The 23282-nt window shown below is 54.9% G+C and overlaps 1 protein-coding gene across 2 annotated transcripts; it reads left to right on the forward strand.

Moving 5' to 3' along the window:
• The first annotated feature begins 1143 nt into the window (after positions 1–1143).
• On the forward strand, positions 1144–23282 carry TP53INP2 (tumor protein p53 inducible nuclear protein 2). 2 transcript variants are annotated; one of them, XM_050313800.1, is made up of 4 exons: positions 1144–1349; positions 10147–10479; positions 13727–14030; positions 15475–23282. In XM_050313800.1, exons 2-4 carry the CDS (start codon positions 10356–10358, stop codon positions 15725–15727), a joined length of 681 nt encoding a protein of 226 aa, XP_050169757.1. In that variant the 5' UTR covers positions 1144–1349; positions 10147–10355; the 3' UTR covers positions 15728–23282. The 2 variants fall into 2 exon arrangements, with proteins under 2 accessions (XP_050169757.1, XP_050169758.1); XM_050313801.1 differs by having other exon boundaries at positions 13901–14030.

Here is a 23282-nt window from a genome sequence, read left to right on the forward strand (position 1 = left end):
GTGGCCAGCTCAAAATGCCCTCCATGGACATCCCAAATTTTCTGCTTAAAACTGTTTCAAGCTTCATGGACTCCTGCTCTGCTCCCTGCAAGGTGGGGTAGGAGCTCTGAGGGGTGGCAGCTCTCTTCCTGAAATGGTTTACACTCTTCTGCAAGATCCTTCAATTACAGAAGACTAAATGTTATTTAATTTGTGACCTCGGGTTGAATAAGACACAATTAAATTCTGCCTCTTGTGAATTTGCAATGGGGAATTCTCACCTGTGATGCCAGATGAATCCTAACTGTTCCATGCATGACTCAGACACCCAAACTGCTCCATTAATGACTGTTTTAATAAATGTTCTATCTTTATACGGACAATTTCCTGCCTTGTGACAAACCTGGCACAGAGTCAACCCAAACCCTTGGTCCCTCTGCTGAGGACAAAGGCAAACCTGGTGCTGCTGAGCATCCTGGGGGGCTGTGACACCCCTGGGATGTTCCTGGTCTGCAGGTCCTCCCAGACCCCTGCTCTTCTCGCAGGTGGGGTAATGACCGTGTGCCCCATCCAGGGGGTTCAGCCCCTCACTCACCCCCAGCCCCCTCATTCGTGTCCCACCAAAGTTTCTCTTTAGATGAGGCCCCCTCAGAGCAGCAGGAGAAGGGAGCGGGTGTCCGGGAAGCCTCGAGACTCCGTCCCTTCCCTTCGGTACGTTCAGAGCATTCCCCGCACCCTTCCTGTCCCCCCCACGCGCGTCCTCGGGCACTGCGGGCGGGGCTGGGCGCTACCGGGGCTCTTATGGTTTCAGCTCTTATTTTCCGTCCATCTCCTCCCTGCCCCCGCTGCCGGAGCCCCCCTCTCCCCCAGCGGCCCCGGGGGTCCCCAGCCCCTCGCCGCCCCCTTCCCGAGGGGTGTGCCGCACGCTGGGCCCCGTGTCCCCCGTGCCGCTCCCCGTGTTCCCTGGGTCCCCCGTCCCGCTCCCCCGTGTCCCCCATGCCGCTCCCCCGTGTTCCCCTGGGTCCCCCGTGCCGCTCCCCCCGTGTCCCCCCCTGTCCCCCGTCCCCACCCGGGCCGGGCCCCGCCCTCCGGTGGGCCCCCCCCATTGGCTGCGGGCGGGCGGGGGCGGGGCCGCTTTGTGGCGTCACGCTCAGCTGTGGGAAGGTCCCGATTTGTGCGGGGGAGCGGCGGGCGCTCGGCACAACCGGGGGGTCCGCTCGGCACAACCGGGGGGTCCGCTCGGCACCGACCGACACCGACACAGGCACCGCCACCGGCACCGGCACCGGCACCGAATAGCACCGCCATCGCCAGCGCCCGGCACCGGCTCTACCTCAGCGCCTCCCGCCGCCCCGACACCGCCGCCACCGGTGAGTCCCGCGGGACGGGGTCGGGCCGCGGGGTGGGGGCTCCGCGGGCTCTGCCGCCCGTGCGGGCAGGGGGGCCCTGCGGGGGGGGTGTCCCCGGGACCCCCCTGCGCGTCCCCCCCCGCCTGTTGTTTGTTTCTTCATCACCGGATTAAGACTCGCGGCCGTTCCGCGCTCCCATTGGCTGCGCTGCGGTGACGTCGCCTCATTTGCATATGACATTGAGACGTCATAACTGTCCCCCCTGTCCCGCCGTGACCCCTCCCGTGTCCTTCCCGTGCCAGTCGTAGCTGTGGCTTTTTCCCAGCAGGAAACGTGGATGTGTCCCCTCCGTGTTCTTTAGAGGATGTCTGGCTTTTTAGAAAAGGAATGTGAATGTGTAACTATAAATATAATATAAATATATGTAAACGTATAAAATATACAGAATGGTTTTGGATTGGAAAGGACCTTAAGGATCATCGTGTTCTAACCCCCTACCATTGGCAGGGACACCTTTCTATACTATATAGTATATATTATTTACTATATAAAATAGAGTCTATATAGCATGCTATATAATATAAATATGTGTGAAGAATGTAAATATTTGCAAATCTATAATACAGAAATGTATTTTGTATTTAACTGATTTCCAGCAAATCCTTGGTACTCTGGAATCCCTCGATCTTTAGATCTTGATTTCCTTCACAAATCCCATGGGTTTTAATGATGTTTGGACGTGTGCTTTCATATTTTTATTAATTGTGATGCCTGGGAAGGGGCCAAGCATGGCAGGGGAAGGGTGCTGGCAGTGCCACGCTGACATCTGTGCTGTGGGGCAGCTCCACCACATCCCAGGACGCTGAGCCCAGGAGTCCATCAGGTACCACATCCATCAGTTATCGCTGCCCTAAGAGCACCTGCTTTGAGACAGCTCAAAAATGGCATAAATCCTAAAAGGGCAACTTTCTTCTGGGTTTAACACCTCTCAGCTCAGCTGAGCCTGGCAGGCTCTGGGAACTACTCCTGCTTCCATCCAAGGGGGTGTTAAAACTTGGACTCTGTGGAGAGTAACTGTAGAAATGTGTTAAAAAGTACATTATTGCTTTTTTAATTCTTTCATACATATGTGTTGAGTACAGTGGAGCTACAGCCCTTCCCAGAGTGCCTGAGCAAAGGGACTGGCACCCTGGGATCCCAAAATATTGGTTTTAAGTGTTTTTTTTGGGCCCAGCAACCCGCAGTGCTGAAGCTGCACCAGCGAGGGCTGAGCTGTGCAGGTGCCAAGTGCTGTCACTCATTTGGCCCAGGTTTTGCTGCGATAGGAAACCATCCCAGACACCCTCCCAGAAGCAGGTGCTGGGCTCTGGGACAGGACTGTGCTGGACCTTGTTTCCCACCAGGCTTAGTCTACAAAGTACCAAGAACTTTTTTTTTTTTGCTCTAAAATAAATCTTTCCTCTCCTTTTATTTTTCCTCCTCCCTCCAAAAAAGCCCCAAACAAACACACAATGAAAAAAGACAAAGGCTGTCTGCTGTAGCTCACTGTCACTGTTAGGAACCTCTTGAATCAAACTGGTACTTATCTGGCTGAACACAGAGGGAAAAACATAATGGAAGTTTTCCCCCTGGATAATAAACTGACAGCACCTGGTCACAGCACGGCTGGAAAAACCTGCAGTGTGAAGTTGTGTCAAAGAGGGTTTTAGTGCTGACTGCACAGCGAGCCCTGCTCTGCAAGAAGGGCCCCAGGTGGGCTTGGGGGAAATGATGGGGAGCTCGGTGCTCCTGTGGTGTCGAAGTCCAATGTGCCAGGTAGTTCTGCCTCTGTGATTTACGAGGGTGTAACGTTGGGCTGCTCCCCTCTCGGTGCTCCCCAGGATGCTTCACCTCGTGCAAACCTTCTGAAGTTTCATAGGACAGCTCATAGCAAATCTAAAATTTCTTGGTTGCTCAGATCCTGCTGAACACTGACAGATTTTCCAGGACTGTGTGTGATGACATCAAACAGCACAAGGTCACTTTTGTCCTTGGGAAAAACACCTTCCTGCAGCAGTGACACTCGAGCTGATGCCAATGGGGACACCAGCTCCAGGAAAACATATCCTCCCAGTTGTGCAGGGTCCCCCTCCTTCAAGTGTGGTCTGGACTTCAGTCCCAACTGAGCTCCTGAACTGAGTTAGGAAAGCCCTTTCAGATGCTGGCTTGCTCTGCCATTATTAAGAAGAAGGGGTTTTTTTTGGATTTTTTAAACTGCTCTCTGCTTTTTCACCTCTCCACTCCCCTGATCTGCTGTAAAAGAGGCTCTAGCTGTGAATCAACCTCTGGTTTGTCCATGTTGGCAGCAGCCTTGGGGTGCAGGTCTGTCCCTGTGCCCAGGGCTCCCCCTGGGTGAACCTCCTCAATGAGGCTGCTGGCAAAGCAAGGGAATTAGTTGGAGCTGTAGCACAGTGGTTGTGGGACCGTTGTCCCACAGTTAATCCAGCCCTGCCAAACTGTCCAAGGCAGGCCCTTGTCTGCTCTGGTCCCTCCCTTGATAGGGATGGACAGAGGACAGTACAGGGATGATGGGCCAGTGATTTTTGGGGGGTGATAAGCAGAGCCCCCCTAAGCTGCCCAGCTGCTGGACCCCCTTCTTTGCTCTGTGTTTCTGTGCCAGGTTAGGACTTTGATACATCCAGCACAGAGAGCCTGTGAAACGCTTGTCTAATTTAGGTAAAATGTGTTGAAAATCCCATTTCCTAAGTGGGTTGGAGGAAGGCACCTGATTTGTACCTCCGCCGCCTGCCGGGATGACTGCGTGGGGTATTCTTAGCTGTGCCGAGGAAGGACCGCTCCTGCCGCCTGGCAGCAGCATCCCTCCCGCCAACAAGTATTTATGGAAAGTTTCAGGGAGCCTGTTGCCACTTCCAAGGGGAGTTGCTGTTGTTCTTGCAGACCGTGACTTTTAAGAGCTGCCAGTCCTGCGAGGCTGCAGCTCCCACCCTGGCGAGCTCCGGCGCATCCCGGGGCTTCGCTGCCGCTCCTGTTGCCTATTCTTAGCTCCTGGGGTTATTTGCAGCAGTGGTGACTCAGAAAACTAATTATTGTGTTGAGGTTTCTGAAGGGGGAAAAATAACTTGATGCATTGTGGTTTCCTTACTCCTACTTTAACTTTTAATATTTAATACCTTCTGGCTCGTTGTAAAAGCTGTTGGGCTTTGTGGAAGGATTCTGCTAAACATTCATTTAGAAACTCATCTGTCCCCGAGGGAATGTCACCTATGGGCTGTCCTCTCGTGCTGGCAGTGGCTGGGATGGAGTTGTCATGCCAAGTAAGGAGGTTGTGGAAGCCTGGGAAGGATGGAAGCTGTCATGTGGTGGTGGCTGTGGCTCTGGCAGGGGACAGGAGGTGGGGATGTGCTTTCTGGAGCAGCTCAGCCCCAAGGATGTGGTGCATAGGCAGTCCCCTTGTGTCCCAAGGAGGACACACCTCCAGGCAGAGAAGCCACCTCCTGGTCCAAACTGCTTCTGTGGGCGCCACCTGTGCCTGGTGACAAGGCACAGCAGTGACTTAAATCCCCTGGCAGGGACACATCGGGGTCCCTCCTGCCCCGCAGTTCCTGTGAGGCTGCCCCAGTTCCCTTGGTGTAAATGGGGCAAACATTTCCCACAGGGAAAGCAGAGGCTTTCCAAATACCTGGAGAAACTTCAGAGCTTGATCTGATGATGGCTGTGGGCTGTCCGAGCCAGAGAAGTGCCTGGTGGAACCTGCTGAGACTGAGGTGGCATATGGCCATCTCATTGTCTGGGTAGCAGCTGGCCAAGAAGTCTTTTACCTTGTGAAGGGCTGAAGAGGTCACCCCCAGTGCTCCATGATGAGCTGATGAAGGAGCTGATGTTCTTGGTGGCTTGCAGAGAGGATCTGGAGCAGCTGAAGGGTGATGTACTGATCACATTGGCCAGAAGCTGCTCCCTTCTCGGGTGGCTGGGATATCTCAAACTCACGGAATAGTTTCAGTTGGAAGGGACCTTAAAGACCATCCTGTTCCAATCCCCCTGCCATGGACAGGGACACCTTCCAGTATCCCATGTTGCTCCAAGCCCTGTCCAACCTGGCCTTGGACACTTCCAGGGATGGGGCAGCCACAGCTTCTCTGGGTAACCTGTGCCAGGGCCTCCCCACCCTCACAGGGAAGAATTCCTTCCCAATATCTAACCGTGTCCTCTGGCAGTGGGAAGCCATTCCCCCTTGCCCTGTCCCTCCAGGCCCTTGTCCCAAGTCCCTCTCCAGGTCTCTTGGAGCCCCTTTAGGCACTGGAAGGGGCTCTCAGGTCTCCCTGAGAGAGAGGAGGAGCCTTCTTTTCTCCAGGTGAACACACCCAGCTCTCAGCCTGGCTCCAGAGCAGAGGGGCTTCAGCCCTTGGAGCATCTCCCTGGACTCTCTAGCAGCTCCTTGTCGTTCCTGTGCTGGGCCCCCAGAGCTGGAGGCAGCTCTGCAGGTGGGGTCTCCCCTGAGCAGAGCAGAGGGGCAGAATCCCACCCTCACCTGCTGCCCACAGTGTGGGATGAGCCCAGGACATGCCTGGTTTCTGGGTGCCAGCACATATGGCCAAGTCACATCCAATTTGTCACCCACCAGGACCTCTAAGTCCCTCTCCCCAGGGCTGCTCTCAACCCACCCAGCCCCCAGCCTGTGCTGGGAGCTGCCCTGACCCAGATGCAGGACCTTGCACTTGGCTTGGTAGAACAGCATGAGGTTCACATGAGCTCACTCCTCCTGCCTGCCCAGGTCCCTCTGGATGCTTCATCCCTTCCCTCTGCTCAGCTGCACCACACAGTTTGGTGTCATCCACAAACTTGCTGAGAGTTTCGGAGATCAGAACCTCATCCTGCCTCTTCAACCCAAGTTTTTCAGAGCAAACAGGATAAAGTGAGGGGGAGGATTAATTCTGATTTTGGCCCTTGCCTGCCAGGATCTCACTACTGCCTTCACCCTGCGGGTTTGATCTTGAAGGCTTTGCCAGGAGCCCTCACAGCTCCCTGGGCACCACCGTGGGGCTGACTCTGCCACTGTAGCCCAGCCATGCTCTACGGTACAGCATGGACCCCCTTGCCCCAGGGAGGGGTTCAAGGCCATCCCCTGCTCCCTGACTCAGAGAGGGTGACAGCTGGTGGCTTACTTGAATTCTTTGGGGAATGATCCTTTAAAATGATCAAGTTTTGCTCTTAGGGCAGTTTTTAACTCTTTCCTGCTTCCCCCAGAGCTGTCACAGCTGCCTGTGAGCCCCTGTGCTCTGCCCGCCAGCCCCCTGCCCTTTGCCCAACCCTCCGGAGTGCCCTGGGATTCCTCTGGAGCAGGACAGCCCCTGCTGACCCCTCATCACAGTGCTGACTGTGAGTCATGGGTGTGTGGTCCCAGGCTCTTTAACTATTGAGAGAAGGAAAATGAAGTTAAATTTGGGAGAGAGGACAATTGAAAATAATAGTGTCTGCTGTGTCTGCAGAAAAGGCAAGTTACCTCTGGGTTGGGGTGGGTACCTGGGAAGTTCAGATTTAGCTCCTGACTGGCCCATTGCCTGCACCCTGTGATTTTTTGGGGACCAGTCTCTAAGCAGCAAATGCTCTAAGGTGTTCAGGAGAGGACAGAGGGGGAACAGTCTTTCTGCTGTCCAGTTAAAGCTGTTGTCATGTTTTAACAAAAGAAAACTAAAAGGTTTTGACTGTGTCATTGGTCATTTGACTTTGAGCTTACTGAAGGATGAGCTCCTTGCTGGGGACTCCCAAAGCCAAGAGCAAAGGGAGCACTCTGGTGATGCCAAGCCTGGCAGCAGAATCCTTGCCTGGCTCATCCCCTGGCCTGTGGTAGCTGCTTGGGTGTTTTTCTAGGTGACCTTTCCCTGGAAGCCAAACTGGGGCTACGGGCTTCCCCCATCCCCATGTGCCAGTTCTTGTCCCCAGCTCTGCTGTTGGGTGACATCCACATCTGGGCAGGGGAAAAGACTGGAAATTACATGAGGCAGGCCAAGAACACTGACAGTGTCCTCCCAGCATGGAGAGCTTGGGGTACAGCACAGGGGACCCTGCTGTCCCCAGCCTCAGTGTGTCACCCTGAGGACTTGCCTGGTGACACTGGGTCAGCTTTGACTCAGCAGTTCTGCCAGCCTGGGAATGCCCCAGCTCAATAAGCATATGGATCCCCTCCTGACCTCACACTGGGCCAGGGCCTTGGGGGACTGGAGCCCCCCATGACCCCTCGTGCCTGCCACGAGCTACCCTGTTCCCTCCTGACTGGGGGCCTGGGAGGAGAAAACAGCAGGAGGCCCTGAGGCATCACCAGCAGGTACCTGGCAGCTGTGGGGTTTCTGACACTGTTCGATATTTAATAAACTTCTTAAATAAATAACATTAATATAATATTAAAAGCTATTTACTGAATAGTGCTCAGGCAGATGCCAGGTTTCTAGGCAGAGCTGACATGTGATGCAGCTGTGGCTGTGTGCCACAGCCCTCAGGGCCAACCCTGGTGCCCTTTGCCAGCCTGGCCCAGAGGAGGAGGGATGCACATGGACATCCCACAGGAGGGACATCCCATTGCCCTCCGTGTGGAGCACATGAGGGAGCCCGATGGGCTGGGTTCTGTTCAGTGCCCAGCTGGGTGTCAGCCCCTCTTCCTGTTGTTTCCCTAACTTGTATTATTGTGCTTTAATGATGTGGTAAAGGGGGTGTCTGGATAATTCAGTCATGAGCACTGGAGGATAACAGAAGAGCTGAGGCTTTGCCACAGTCGTGGTGGTGATGAGGGCTGGAAGGTGAGGGCTCTGACTGCAGTTGGAGAATCAACTCTGTCATGTCTCAGTGCCCAAAACCTCCCTGCTCAGTGTCTTCAGGGACCCTCTAAGGACCCTCTAAGAACAGGGAGTTCTCCCTGACTTCTGATTCGTCCTGGTGAGATGCTCCAAGAGCCTCAGCCAAGCCATCCCAGAGGGACTGGGAAGCTGGGCCAGACCCCGGAGCACTGGGATTTGGAGCTGGGTACTGTGGTAGCCCATGGTCTGCCTCTGAGGCAACTAAGTCACCTGGGGCTTGCAACCTGCTCAAGGGGTCAGGTAGTGCCATACTGCTGCCCTGGTCGTGCCAGGGAGGGAGAGCTGTGTGTTCCAGGGCTGCTCCATCACTCCCTTCTGCACCTGGGCGTGGCACAGATCAGAGCCCGTGATGCCCAGGGGATCCATTCAGGGGTAAGGCCCCCTTGATTTCTCATTTTCTGCCTTGTGGAGCAGATGTTGTACCTCCCGAGGCACCTGAGAGACAGCAAAAGGCATAGCCATCACACAGGGATGAATGATGCCCGAGCCCCAGAACTGCAGAGTGCCCAGGCCAGCCACCTTCCCAGGATGGCTGGAGAAGCCACTCTATTGGGAGGCAGGTCTGAGCTAAAACTTGAGCTGCTGGAGGACTGGGATGTATATGGACCATATGGACACATAAGGGTGCCTCCCTGCACCCTTCCTTTTCCACACTGCCTAGAGCAGGTGAGCCTCACAAGGGTGGAGGAACACTCACAGGCTCCATGGCCCCTCAGGCAACAAAGCCATGAACTGGGGATTTACCCTCTAAATGCACCCATGTCAGTATGCCAAGCATGGCAGCATCCCACTCTCTCCTCTCCCTTCTTGGAGTTCCTGATGGCATTTTAATGCCCTTTAATGTCTCTGGACCAAAAGGCATTTTGTCCACACAAATAACAGTGCACCTTGTGGCTGCTGTCCCTGTGCCTTGCCAGAAGCTTGGCAGTCATTACTGAAATGAGTGAGTGCTGACCTCTGCCCACACCAGGGAGATGTGCTTCCCCAGGGGTAAAACAACAGTGAGCACGGATGGGGCAGAGACTCACCAAGGGCTGGGATGACAGGTGGGACATGAGCCAACAGTGTGTGCTGGCAGCCCAGAGAGCCAGCAGCATCCTGGGCCCGTCCCACAGCGTGGGCAGCACATCAGTGGGGGATTCTGCCCCTCTGCTCCACTCGGGGGAGACCCCACCTGCAGAGCTGCCTCCAGCTCTGGGGCACAAGAAGGATTTGGGGCTGTTGGAGCGAGTCTGGAAGAGGCCATGGAGGTGCTGTGGGGGCTGGGAGTGTTCACTTGGAGAAGGCTTCAGGGAGACCTTAGAGCCTTTTCCAGCCTGAAGGGGTTCCAGGAGAGATGGAGGAGGACTTTGGACGAGGGCGAAGGCTTCTTACTGACAGGGCAGGGTTAGGTGGGATATTGGGAAGAAATTGTTCCCTGTGAGGGTGGGCAGGCCCTGGCATGGGTTGCCCAGAGAAGCTGTGGCTACCCCATCCCTGGAAGTGTTTGAGGTCAGGTTGGACAGGGCTTGGAGCAACCTGGGCTAGTGAAAGGTGTCCCTGCCCATGACAAAGGGTGGTTTTTAAGTTCCCTTCCAATCCAAGCCATTCTGTGATTCTGTGATAACTGTCCTCGCCCTGCCTGCTGCGAGGGGCTCAGCACGTTCACCTGATTCTGGGACAGTCCCTGCTCTGTCCCTGCCAGCTCTGGTGGAGGGGTCCCCAGGGAGATCCCGCCTGTGAGGAAGGGGACATGATATGGGGCTTGATGCAGGTGGAGGCTCCAGAGCACAGGCACCCAGCCCTTCACTGCTGCTTTCAGACACCATACCTGATGTCCTTGGAGGTGCCACCATCTGGGACAGCCCATGGCACAGATCAGTGCCAGAGCCACCTTTTTGCTGTTCCCTTAGGCTCATCCAAGCCCCCGGGATACAGGAGGGCCATGTTACCAGCCAGTCCTAATGCATTATTCCTTTCTCCTTTTACAGGCCTTTGCACTGAAGCCAAGTGAAGAATCTCACAATTGCACTAAACTCCACTTAACTTTGATTCCTCTGGCAGCAAAGCGACTCTGCCATCAAGAAGACCTCGAGGGCTGTTTTACCCTCCCTGCACATCACTCCCAACTCCGTGCCTGGAAGCTGGTGCCCAGCAGTAGCTCTAACTCACTGTCCATCCCACTGGACCACTCCCAACCATGTTTCAGCGTCTCACCAGCCTCTTCTTCAGCGACAGCAGCACACCAGAGGGCCTAGAGGAGCCCAAACCCTTTGTTGAGGAGGAGGAGGAGGAGGATGGCTGGCTCGTAATTGATCTTGCAGGTGAGGAAAGCAGCAGGACTGGCTTCCCACAGCCTCTGCTGAACCTTGTCTTTTCGGAGCAGGGCAAACCCCTTGAGATGTCAGCAGATGAGCTCACACCACATGGGATCAGCTCTGCCCTTCATCCTTTCTCCCCTGGTCCCTTTGCCCTGCCCATGGTGCCCAGCCCTGTGGTCACCACAGCAGCCCCTGACCTTCTCCTCCTTTCCTCTTTCATCTCCCACTGATGGTTCCTGACTTTCCACCAGTGTGAGAGCAGTGTCAGCATCCCTGGCTGGGGCTGCCACTGCCCAGGATCCTCCAGGATGGGACCCTGGCAGGGCACCAGCCAGGGAGATTATCCAGAGTTTTGATGTGATCCTGGTGCCAGGGCTCGGTGGGGTGGAGAACCCAACCCATGCAGGCTCTACCCCCTGTCTGTGCCCTGGCCAGCACTTTTCTAGGAGGAGCCAGGCTCAGCTGCTCTCTGCTTTGCCCTTGCTGAAAGCAAACCAGGAGCTGGTGGGACACCAGGGTTGTCCCCATGAGAGGATAGGTGGTGGGGCTGTCCCAGCTGGGGATGTGCCACCAATGATCTGGTCACGTTTGGGTCATTTGAAGGGAGCAAATCTCAGTTCCAAAGGGGTTATATTCCCAAATCATTCCCAGTGCCCATGCCAAGCACAAGGGATGTTTGCCACCAGGTCCCTGTACCTAGAGAGCCCACAGGGCTCCCCCTTCCCAGGGATGGTGACAACCATCCAGAGCCTGTTTGACACCACCCAGACAGATTGAATTCCTCCTGTGTGGAGCTTCTCCAGCTCCATGGAGACCTTGGAGTTTCTGTTGTGGCATTGATGACTCAGCCAATTACAGTGATATTTTTATGACCTTTTCCTTGCAAATCCAGCAGTGACCCCTCTGGTCACAGACAAACCTGCCTGCCTGTGCAGGAGCTCCTGGTGGCCGTGCTGTCAGCTGTGGTGCCCCAGCCTAGGGGACCAGATGTATCCTGCAGGTTTAGGAGGGTTTTCTCCTCCCTTCCTCCCTCATGCAGGCAGCAGGTCTCTGAGCAGATGTGCCCTGCCTGTCCCCACCATACTTGTTTTTGTGGTGGGAGTTGTTCATTGGAGTTCTCCCCCATATCCCCTGGAGAGGGGACCAGACCAGGAACAAGCCTGGGATGAGGGACAGGGATCCCTGTTCCTCGTGGGAGGGAGCACTATGGAGAGCTGGTGGAAGTGATGGGTGGTGTGGGCACAGGCAGATGTGGAGGGTTCCCTGTCCTCTGGGCTCTCAGGTGACTGTCCAGAGTGGGTCACAGCAGTGACATGGGAGGGGGTTGATTGCAAGGACGTCCCTGGAGCGGCGAGTGTGCAGCTGCCAGGAGTCTGGGCCAGCTGGCAGCAGCTGCAGCCTAAAGCATGCCAGAAGGAGCCAGGAGTTTCCCCAGCCAGAGAAACACTGGCCTGTGCCCTGATCCCTGGGTCTGAGACTGCAGCTGGCTCAGAGGGGACCAAGGGTTGGCTGTGGTACGAAACACTCCCATTTTTTTCCCAGTGATGTGGCTGGGCTCTCGGTGCAGCGCTGGGTTCCAGCAGAGTCTGCTTGTGACGATCCCACTGCTAATTCCATTGCCGTCTGTTCCCACAGCAGTCCCTGAGCAGTGAGGGACCAGATTCTTCCAGCCCTGTTTCTGAGGCTGGAGTTATGTGAAGCACCTCAAAAGCGAGATGTGGAGTCTCTAGCCCCATCCTTCCCTTTGGAGCCGTGGTGGCCAGCAGCAGCTTCCAGCCTGGCTCCCTCCCAGCAGTTTAGGGAGCCTCCAGATTTGGTCCCTCTCAGCCTGGTCGTTACCCCAAAATGCACCCACATTACACAGATCTTCCAGGAGTAATTCCGATGCTCCTCTCAGCCCCTTGCCCAGCCTGCCTCTGCTCAGCACCCAGGGAGGGAGCCAAGAGCATTTCCCAGGATATGGCTGGGAATATATCCCCAGGGATTTGAGGATCCCAAAAAACTGCTTGTGACATTAAAACCCAGGCTGGCAAAGGATGGGAGCAGGGAGCCCTGGACAGGCTGCAGTGAGCCCCCTGCTCCCTGTGCCCACAGACCCCTGTTGAGGGAGTACTGCTGGACCGGGGATGCTCCAGCCAGGCTCGATGGCTGTCTCCAGGCAGACAAATAATCTTCAGCCCATCATGTCAACAACTATTAATAGACTGATATCCACTGACCTGGAGAAAGACATTCTTGTGTTTTCAAGGCCAGTTGTGACCTGCCCTGAGTCCTGGGCTGGGACATCAGCTAAGGGAGGAGCTGGAGATGCATGGAGCTGGGAATACCATGCTCATGCTCATGCACTGCATTTCTCCACGCAAGAACACATTCACCTGTGATTCCTCCTGCTACCTCACCCAAGCACAGGGTCACATGCACCTATATAGATGTTGCACTGCCTCCCCCCTCACTGACACGGGTTCTCTCGAATCCCCCTGATGAGTCTGAGAATGGGTATGGGCATCCCGATGAGCCTAACATTAGGTGCAGACTCCTCTCTCATTACACCACCAGTAATTCCAAGCACCACCAGCCCAGAAAAGCACCAGCCCAAGTGCTTTTGCCAGGTAGAGATGAGGAAGGGAAAGCATTAAAGGCTGGGGCATTGGAGGGGTGTCAGCTCCCATATCAGCCACCCAAAATTCGGCCTCTAAGGGACTGAAGTTGAAGGCACAGCGAAAACCTTTGCTGAAGAATTTATTCCCGTGATTTCTTCCAGAGAAAAGGTGTGGACTGTTTTTCCCCTGTGTGTGTGCTTGGTTTCCATGTTTGCAAAGTGTTGGGTGGTGTTTGTGGGCACAGACATGCCGGCGTTCCTCTGGAGCGGCACGGCACGGCACGGCACGGCACGGCTCGGGTGCCGAGAGAAAAGGCAAAAGCAGCGTTTCTTGCTGGCTGAACTTCCTTCCTTTAGAGAAGGAAAAACCATTGCTGCAGTAAATCCTGCTGGTTCCCCCACTTCTTGGTTCGGCTTGCCTAACCAGGCCCCTTTCCAAGCTGGAGCCGGGTCCCTCAGCAGCGGTGGGTGCTGGTTGGGGCGGGGGCGCCGCCGGCGCGTCCCTGCCCGCGGGGCCGTGCCCGTCTCTGGCGGTGGCGGTGGGGTGTGTCTTGCACTAACGATGCCCCTTTCTCTCCCCCTCCCCTCCCCACTGTACATGGTATGCGTGTGTGTCCCCGCTCGCCCCGCATGGCTCTGCACCCCCCCCAGGCAGCCGTGCCCGCCCCGGCCCAGCCCGGCGAGCGGGTGCGGGCGGTACCGGGCGCTCGGCGCGGCCCCGCCCGACGCCCCCCAGTCCGCCACCGGCCGCTTCCCCGGCTCCGGCCGGTCCCTGCTTGATGGACGAGAGTTGGTTTGTCACCCCTCCCCCCTGTTTTACTGCAGAAGAGCCCGGCCCTGACGGTGTGGGGAGCAGCCCCATGGAGGACCTGCTCATCGAGCACCCCAGCATGTCCGTCTACGTCACCAGCACCCTCGAGGTGGATGGGGAGGGCCCCGAGGACGATGCTGCCGGGTGAGTGCACTTTGAGGGTGTTCGTGGGGGGCTGGCAGCCCCAGCACCCACTGAGGGACCGGGGTGGACGGTCAGCCTGGCATCCCAAATCCCCTCGTACACCTGAGAGTATGTCCTGTGGACAGAGTGGAGCAGTGGGGGACATTAATTGTCCCCATGCCCCATCTCAAGAGAGTACTCTGCACATCTGGTCAGATGTTGTGCAAGGCTGGCAGCCCCTGTGTCCCAAAATCCTCTGCTGAGGAGGACTCAGCAGCATGTTTGGATGGCCATGGATGCAGGGTTTCCTGGCATGGCCAATGCCACTCGTGCGTGATGCCACCCGTGCTAATACCGCCTGTCACCGCATCACCCGTCTGGGGATTTGCCAGGCTGGGCTTACATTGTGGTTTTCCATAGGTACAGCCCAAGCAAAGCAAACAAAATAGAAAAAAATACAACAGGGTAGCCTTTGGGCACAGTGGCCCCCTGAAGATCCCAGGCAGGAATGTGCTGAAGACCCCTGATCCCCCTTCTGGCCCCATGCTGGCCCAGCACAGGGTTATCCCACAGCTGTGTGGGAGTGGGACATCACCAGCTTCTTGCCCCAAACTACAGCTTAGCACAGGAGGAAAATAAACAGAAATGCCCCAAATGGCCCTGCTGCCCTCTGCTCCCCAAGGCCTGGGTACTGGAGCCCTCCCCACGCCTTCCTGGGACCACAGCCTGGAGGTCTGTCCTTCCTCCAGGGCTGCCTCCACTGTGTGGAGAAAACCTGAACCATGCACAGACTCAGCCCTGCCAATGCTGGCCAAGCCCTGGCTCCCACCGTGCCAGGGGGTCCCTGCTGCCCCCCAGTCCCAGCCCTCCAGCATCTCCCCCAGGGCCCCCTCACTGGGACAGGGGAAGAGTAAGAATTTGAGGTAAACTTCACCTTGGGCTAGGGGACACCATTCCTGTCAGGGGACACTGTTCCTTGCTAGGGGACATCAGTCATAGTTAGGGGATGCTGTTTTTGGCTAGGAAACACCATTCCTGATTAGGGGACACTGCTCCTGGCTTGGTGACACCATTCCTCCAGGACTTCTCTCTCCAAAGTCTCCCTGAGGGCCACAGCTTGATCTCCAGACCTTTAGGGGCTGCTCAGTGCTGGAGGGGGCAGAGAATGGCCAAAGAGGACTTGAGACTAGCCAGGGGACAAAAGACGTCACAGTGAAATGGAGATAGACCAGGCTCAAGAGACTTAGCCATGGTAGAGGGCTGTGGGAACGCCCTGTTCCTGGTGGTGTCTGGATTTGTCCAGGTGTCCCAGAGCCTGCCTGTGCTGGAGCATCCCTGCCCTCGGGAGGCTGTTGGGGCAGGAGGTGCCCAGCCCATCCCAGGGCACAGCGTGTGGGGAGGGGGTTGGTGCTCCTGGGGAGGGTGAGGGCAGTGCCGGCCCCGCTGACGGCCCCTCTCTCCGCAGGGAGGTGCCGGAGCCGCGGCTGGAGCGGCACGTGGCGCACCACGGCCGGTCCCTGGCGGTCAAGGCGGCCATCCTGGACAAGGTGGGGCAGGCGCAGCGGGTGCAGCGGGCCAAGCAGCTGGCGGAGCGGCACCGGCTGGGCCAGAAGGCGCTGCAGCGGCAGAACCGCGCCCGGCAGCGCCCGCCGCGCCGCGCCAAGCAGCTCCCCGGAGCCTTCGTGCACCAGCCCTGCCAGCGCCACTGCAACTACTGACCTCGCCGGGACGGCTGCGCCGCCGCTGCCCCGCCGAGGGGGCCCTCACCCCCCGCCGACACCGCCCCCGGGAGTGCCGGCCCCCACGGACACCGGCGACACCGGCTGCGGTTCCACTCCACGCCCCCACACCCGCGCTCCTGGCCCACGCTCCTCATCTTCCTTCACGCGCCCTCTCTGCTCCCCTCGCCCCTCGCCCTCGATGCCAGCTGGGCCAGCAACCCCTGGAGCTGCCGGCATGGAGGGCCGTGCTGACCCCCCCATCCTCACAGCCTCGCCAGCCTTCACACAGGAAATCGGTATTCCCAGGGAAATCACCTATTCCCGAAATCCATGGCGAAGCCTGTTTGTCCTGACAAGCCTGTGACAACAGTGCCTTTCCTCACAACATCATGACTCCACGTACAGCCAGGCTGGGATGTCACAGAGACACCGAGCAGAAGTGAAAAGAGCAACGAAGCCACAAGATTTGGGATTTTTAGGAAAATCTCGTCAATGACACTAAGTAATGCTTCCTCCCTGCACAACCAGCAAATACTCCCCTCCCTCCTTGATAGAAATAGTTACGTTTTTACCACGATAAGACAAACCCCCACTGCTGGTCCTGAAGGGGCTTGTGGTGGGAAGCACTGGTGGAACCTTTGTGGCCGGGTCAGCCAGGTGGCTCCTGACGCCTCACGGTGTTTTTTTTAAATCAACCTTCAAAACAATCTCAGGAATCAAATCACCGTCCCAGCGCCGTGCCGGAGCCCTTGGCCACTGTGCCAGGAGGGGTGGCCAGCCCAGGGCAGTGGTGGCATCACCGTGGCTGGTGGTCCCACCCGAGCAAGCCCCTTCCTCCTGGAGCCACTTGCCCGCCCCAGCCACACCTGTATCCCTACAGATACGCCTGTATATGTGTGTGTATATATTTCCCTCTATACCTTTATGCTTGGAAGAGGCACTGTTAAGCCAAGGAGCATCGGCTGCCTATGTCAGTCCCCGGGAGGGGGAGAGGCAATGATCTGCACAGCTTCCCTGAGGTGGCAAAGCATGTCGATGGTGGTGGTGAAGAGATGCTGAAGAAGAGGCCAGAGGGAAGAGGCTGAAGTAAGGACAAAGATGGATCTGGGAGTGGCTGCAAAGGGTCTAGATGGGGCAAGCCCAAGTGAAGGATTACTTTAACAGGAGCTGTAATGGGTGCATCTTCTTTCCCCACCCCACTAAAATTTGCATCCTTTCCCATGAAGGGCCAAATCCCATTGTAGAAAATGTTGATCTTTAATGCAAATCCCTCCCCTTCCCGTGACGGACTTATTCTGCCTTTGGAGGAACATTGCCTAGACTTTTCACTGGCTCCAGCACCAGCTGAGATGGCTCCAAACCCAGCAGAAATTTGCTGATTGCCCCTAGCTCCCTCCCTTTAGGAACAGGTTTGCACCCTGTGCCCATGGAAAGTGTCCTGCTTGTGGCCAGCTCACAGCCTGAATTCCTACCCTCTGAAAAAAGAAATACCCTTACAACCCCCCCCAAAATTCTGATTTCACAGGAGTTTCTTCCATTCACTGTGTTACATCCCTTAATATTAGCCGAGGACCTCGGCTGAAGGAACTGTGGTAAGCCCAACCTCAGACACCTGGTAGTTATTAATTCTTTCAAAGAGATTAAAAACAAACAGGTCCAGGCTCTGGGCTGGGCAGCCTGCCCCGCAGGAGTGGCTGCTGCTGCTCACCTGCAGCCTTTCTCCTCCACTCCCATGACATCGTGTTCCCAAAAACTCAGAGCTGGGAACTCGGCGTTCCCCCTGCCCTTGGCATTGCCCCGCACTCCTTGGGCCTCGCCGCAACCTCCGTCCCTCGCCGAGCCCGAGCCCACACCGGAGATCGCCCCGTCCCGCCTCTGGTGTCTTCTTGGTGAATACACTGACTCGAGGGGAACCTTTACCTCCTCTGGCTTCCTGGACTTCACACTAAATGCCTTTTCTCCCCCCTGAAGTGATGCCTGGTGTGAACCAGGAGCATGGCACGTGCAGGGACTCTGGCACAGGTGCTTGTGATGACAAGCAGGGGCTGAGCCCGAGCTCCCGGACGTCCTTCCCCGTCCCACTCTTCCCATGTTGCTGCATGATCCGCTCTGTGGCCACTGGGCAGTACCATTACAGGAACCGGTTTCTCTCCAGCCCAATTACACATCAAGAAGTGAAGCCACACAGCATCCTGCCTCCCAGCCTGTTCTCCACTCCAAATTCTCCTCCCGAGCATCGAAGTCACCTTCCAGAGCACTCCAGAAATCAGAGGCTGGTTGCGACCCCATTACCCCTCCACAGCTCCCAGAGGAAGGGGCCGGGGAGCAGCAGTGAGCTCAGGGCACATCCTGCCACGTCTCATCTACCAGGCTTTCCTGTGCCCACTGGTCTGCATGGAAATGGTACCCCAGGAGAAATCCCTCATCGAAATCCTCCCTTGTCCTGCTCATCTGTTGTGACCCAGAACCTCTTGGCCATGTTCCTGGTGGGCTTGGGGCAGCCATGGCACTGACACACCCAGCCCCAGCTCCCAGCCCCCAGGCACCATTTCCATCAGGTGATGTTGGTTTTCAGAAGCAAATGCAAACTGTTTTTTTCCTTTCTTCTTTCCATGCCAGTCTGAGGTGTTTTTCCTCATGCTGTGCCCAGCAAACACAGGACATGAAGCAGAACTATTATCACACTTTATATCCAGAGGATGTTTATAAAGGATTAATAAATTATTAATAATGTTTCCATGAAGAGATTAAACCAGAGTCCAAGCAGGTCAGCAGAGTGCATGTACCACAGCAAACCTCTGCTCCTGTGACCCCCCTCTGTTGTTTGCACACTTGTTGTGTATTAACACCTAACACTCACCTGCCAACCCCCTGCAAGGCGACTGTCACCCCCAGTGTGACCCACCCTCCCTGTGCTGTGGCAAAAGGGTGTTCAACCTGTGCTTTGCAGAAGCCCTGCGATGCTCTGCTGCTGCCCAGCAGCAAGCACAGGGCCTGGCCTGATCCCAAATCTCCTGCACATTGTTGCCAGAGCAAGAAAATTCCTTTTCATTGAGGTTATTTGTCTCCTCGAATCTTAAAACAAATGAAAGGTGCTTAAAAACTGAGAACTTTGGTGTGTGCACCTGTGTGCATGTGTAGATACTTCACAGCCTGGTGTGAGTGTTCAGTAGGTTATTTTGGGGTGTGGGGTTGAGTTTTTTAGGGGTTTCTTGGTTGGTTTTTTTTTGCACCCAGTGTTTGTGATGAGTTGTGTGGTGCTCCTGATGGGAAGGTGCTCACAGGGAGCCCCCTTGGGCTGGTCCTGCTGGGACAACTGGGATGATTTTGCTTTCTTTTCCGTATTTGTGTAGGGGGAAACTACAGCATGGACTCAGGGACAAACCAATCTGCTGAGGTCTTTAAAAATGTCTCTTTTCCAGGCTTCTCTGCTAGGATGTGGGGTTTGGTTTGGTCTGTGAGGGATCTGCAGGGATGGGGCCTGTGGCAGAACATGGTGGTGAGAGGCTGCCCAGGCTGTGTCAGAGGAGCTGCAGGGTTTGGTGCTCTGACATTCCAGCGTGGAAAAGAAGCTGTGGCCACTCATGGTGGGACCATTCCTAGGCAGCAGCCCCTCTTTATTTGTTCATGTCCTGAAAATTCACCTTACAGTTGCCAGAATGCGGCTTGTCCCTTTTTGGACTTGCCTGTGAACAAACAGGTACAGATTTTCAGCACTGAGCCTCCGAGGATTTGGCAAGTGCAGTAGAGCTGGGTGTTCTGGCCTGACTCCCATGACATCACTGGGATCAGGAGACAGCCAGGGTGGGGGAAGCCACTGGAATGATCACCTGGAGAAATGGTGATGTAGGTGACAGGCGGATTTGAGGGAAGAAATTTTTGTATTTCTTGCACTGAAAGCATAAAAAAAGAATTCCTGGTGGAGTGGCCTGGGCAAATCCCCGTTCAGTAAATGCCAGCTTTTCTGGGCGGCATGGCAGTGCTGGGGTTCAGACAGGGGAGATGGGTCCAGCCACAGCAGCAGCCTTGCAGCCCCGCTCTGGAGTTGCAGTGAGGAACGGGCCCGGGCAGCTGCGAGGGCAGCGCTGTCAGTGCTGGCTGGAGCCTGTGGAGGCAGCACACCCCTACAGTGGGAAGGATCTTTCCACCACCATTGTGTAGGGATGTTCTCCAAGCAAGACTTGCATCTCAGCTGAGTTGTTTTGGTCCAGCTGCCCTGGTACTCACGCGATGGATGAACCCCAATGGGTGGTCAGGCTCCCCCAGCCAGCAGGATGGGACCAGGGAGGCCCTCCTGCAGGAGTGCCAGCTCTTGGGATGCATCAGGACACCCCCATGCCCCCCACCTTCCCATGGCTGTGCTTCCTGCACCACTCAAGGCCAGGCTGGAGGCTAAGGCACAGCCACAGCACATGCAGGGCACTCACTGGCAGCCACGACAAATCCTCACCTCTGATTTTGGCTGTCGCTTGTGCTGCAAGGCTGGGGGGCTGCCAAGAGAGTAGTGGCAAAAGTCTTCCTCACCTGTGTGAGTGCTCTGAAATCTGCACTCACAAATGCTCTTTCCAAAAAAAACGTCTGCCACAAAAGCTTCATCTGGGAGAAAGACAGCTCTTTTCATGGGAGTCAGTATTTCTTTCTCATCATGGATAACATAAATGCATGGCTCATCCCAAAGACTGCTGTGGGAATTTTCTCTCTTTGGGCATGTTTCTAATCAATAATTTTACATCATACCAATACCTTTTCCTCTTCCATCCAACCCTACTGGGGAGAAAAATACCCACTTAGATGTCTTATCATACCAGTCAGAACAAAAAAAAAAAAAAGAAAAAAAACTACAGTGAGTTTATAGGCTTGACTTCCACAGCTTTGCAGTCACTCCTTTGGAGGACCAGTATAAATTCCAGCGCCCTGCATCAAGTGGAAACTAAATGTCATGTGAATTTATTGAAAAACAAGTGAGTCCCCAGAGATTAAATTTCTAATAATTAATGGACAGTAAGAAGTGATAGGTCATCTCAAGTCAAGCAAAATGGTTCTCAGCATCTACCAAAAGGCAGCGCCGAGCCCTGCTGGTCTGGGGATTGGTGGTGATGGTCCCCGAGTCTTTCCTGAGTGTCCAGGTAAAAATGAGAGGTCATCTGTGTCCAGCTGGTGCTGCAGGGACTCTCGAGGCACCAGAGATTGTCAGCAACCACCATTCCCACAAGTGACTCGGAGTTTGCTGTTCCTTTGCTGTCTGCACTCATAAATGCTGGTGGCAGGAGGGATGTGCCAGCACCACAGAATTGCCCCCAAGTTCTCAGAGCTTCCCCCCAGGCCCTTCTCCACCACAGGACTGTGTCTGCTGACCTCCTCAGCACAGCTGCTTACAGGGACTGGAATCTGAGGACAGACACCCACGGCACTGGCAACCTCTCCATCCCAGAGAACTGCCATGGTCAGACCCACCCATCAGACCTTCTGGGGACATTAATGGGCCTTAGTTGGGGCTGATCCTTTTAGGGCTTGTCTTCTTTAGGGTGGAGTTTTCCATCTCTGCCCATTTCTCTCAGATATGCTCCATACAAAGTCAGTAATTGCCCATCATCCTCACAGGCTCCATCCTCACCCCATTCTCATGATCCACGGGTCGCCTGACTGTGGCTGTAGGAAGAAGCTGGATGCAGCAGTGGGAGAGGCTCTGCCTGGCTGTCAAGTCCCTCCTTTGGTGAGAGGTGTCCTCAGACCTGTCAGAGATGCCACCTTCTCCTCCACTTGTCTCCAGGACCCCCTTGGTGGGAGCCCTTAGCAGCCCTGGGCTCTGGACAGCCGGACATGGCTTGGGCAGGAGGTCTCCCCTTCCATGCCACTCACTGATGTGTCTTCCACCAGCCTTTCTTTTTTTTTTCTTAAAAGACTCTGTGTCATTAACTAAACCCACAATTTTCCTTAAAGGGATGAGGATGACAAGGACGAGCAGTGCCATTTAAATAGCAAACATGGCTCTTACACATGATCCTCCTTTTAATTCTCCTGTGCAGAGCAGTGACTGACACCCAGGTGTGTCCCCTGTGCAGTCATTCAGAGCTAACACCTCCTGGGCTGGCAAGGGGGTTGCTTTCCCAGCCCCAGAGATACAGGTATGTAACCCCATGTCCCAGAGCACAAAAGCTGCTGCAAAGCTTTGGTTCTGTTACAGCTAAACCTGAAAATCCTTCTGCCTTCCACTCTCATCCTATTTTATTACCTGTGTGTGGGAAAGATTTTATTCCTTGCAAATGGAGGGGAAAACAGCACAGCAAGTTCTAAGTGTAACATAAAAATGGGTTGCACAGGGAGCCAAAGTTCGTCTACTCTTTCACATTCACCTTGTGTTTCCTTGTCGGGGAAGCTGGGAGCAGCTGTGCCCAAATCTCACCAAAATCTTATCCTCAGCTTTATGCTTCAGGAAGTCAAGGGATGAGGGAACAGCACAAGGTGTAACAGTTAAACTAGTAAAATTTTCTCTTGTATCAGAACTGTTCTTGTACAGAGCCACTGAGCACTGCAATATTCTGTCTGTCTGTATCAACCTCAACTATTCCGCTTGTAAAACTCATCCCTGCACATTATCCATCCCCATGCTGGACTGACTGTACATGTGCCTTCACCCTTTTTCATGATTTGTCATCTTTTTTTAACACAATTACAGAACTTGAATAAATCACTGAACTGCAGTTACAAGTCCTATGCAAGAGGTGGCTGGGGAGTCAGTTTTTGATATTTCTGTGTTTCTGTGTTGTTTTCAAAGTCGTCGTGAAGATTTTTCAGAGAAGCCCAACAGAATGATTACCCCAAAAAACATTCAGATTTAATTTTTTTTTCTAGCTAAAAAGCATTTAGCATTTTGGATGCTAAATATCTTAGGCAGCTTTGAAAAGCTCAGCCTAAACCCCAGTTCCTTGCTGGGCCATGCCTGGAGAGCAAGCAAGAGCAGTAGCAGCAGGAAGGACGAGCACCAGAACAGCCGGTGTGTTCCACAGCCGGTGTTTCCTCTTGAGAAAGGTTGGAAAAGGTCACCTTAAGCCTTCCCTAAAATGCATGGGAGAATGTTGCCATGCCCAGCCACCCTGCGCCCACTGCCAGCCCGGGGCAGAGCGTGGCCGTCAAGCAGCTCTCCATGCCTGGGCTCTGCTGAATGCCTTAACTGGGGTCAGCTGCCACTCTGGACCTTGGAGAAGAGGTAAAAACAAGGCCCACGTTTTTCTACATCACCTATGCTGTAGGACTGAAACCTTGTCCGAAACTCATAGCTGACAAAATCTGTCCTTTTCGTGTGTTCTGTGTTCAGTTGGTGTGAGCGAGGTTGGTAGGGAAAGGGCATCTCCTCCTCGTAGGACACTGTGTAAACATTTGCTGTGTGTCAACAGAGTGAAGGACACGACTGCCTGGGGTACGTTCGTAGTGTGCCTGTGTGTATGTAACCTGGTTTTGGTTGTTAGGTTGTAATGCTGTCTCTTGACTGAGAAAAGAAATCTAATATAAAGAAAAATCACAAGAAATAATAAAAAAATCTATTTAAACTCTA

The sequence above is a fragment of the Myiozetetes cayanensis genome, unplaced genomic scaffold (assembly GCF_022539395.1).
Source record: "Myiozetetes cayanensis isolate MyiCay16 unplaced genomic scaffold, myiCay2020 scf19, whole genome shotgun sequence".
In the NCBI taxonomy this organism is placed as follows: Eukaryota; Metazoa; Chordata; class Aves; order Passeriformes; family Tyrannidae; genus Myiozetetes; species Myiozetetes cayanensis.

What these genes read in the sequence shown, in the direction of transcription:
- TP53INP2 (XM_050313800.1), top strand. Translation starts at nt 10,356, where the DNA reads ATGTTTCAGCGTCTCACCAGCCTCTTCTTCAGCGACAGCAGCACACCA. An exon ending in GCTCGTAATTGATCTTGCAG is followed by an intron (nt 10,480 to 13,726) that starts GTGAGGAAAGCA and finishes CACCCCCCCCAG; the next exon opens with GCAGCCGTGCCCGCCCCGGC. An exon ending in CCCGAGGACGATGCTGCCGG is followed by an intron (nt 14,031 to 15,474) that starts GTGAGTGCACTT and finishes CTCTCTCCGCAG; the next exon opens with GGAGGTGCCGGAGCCGCGGC.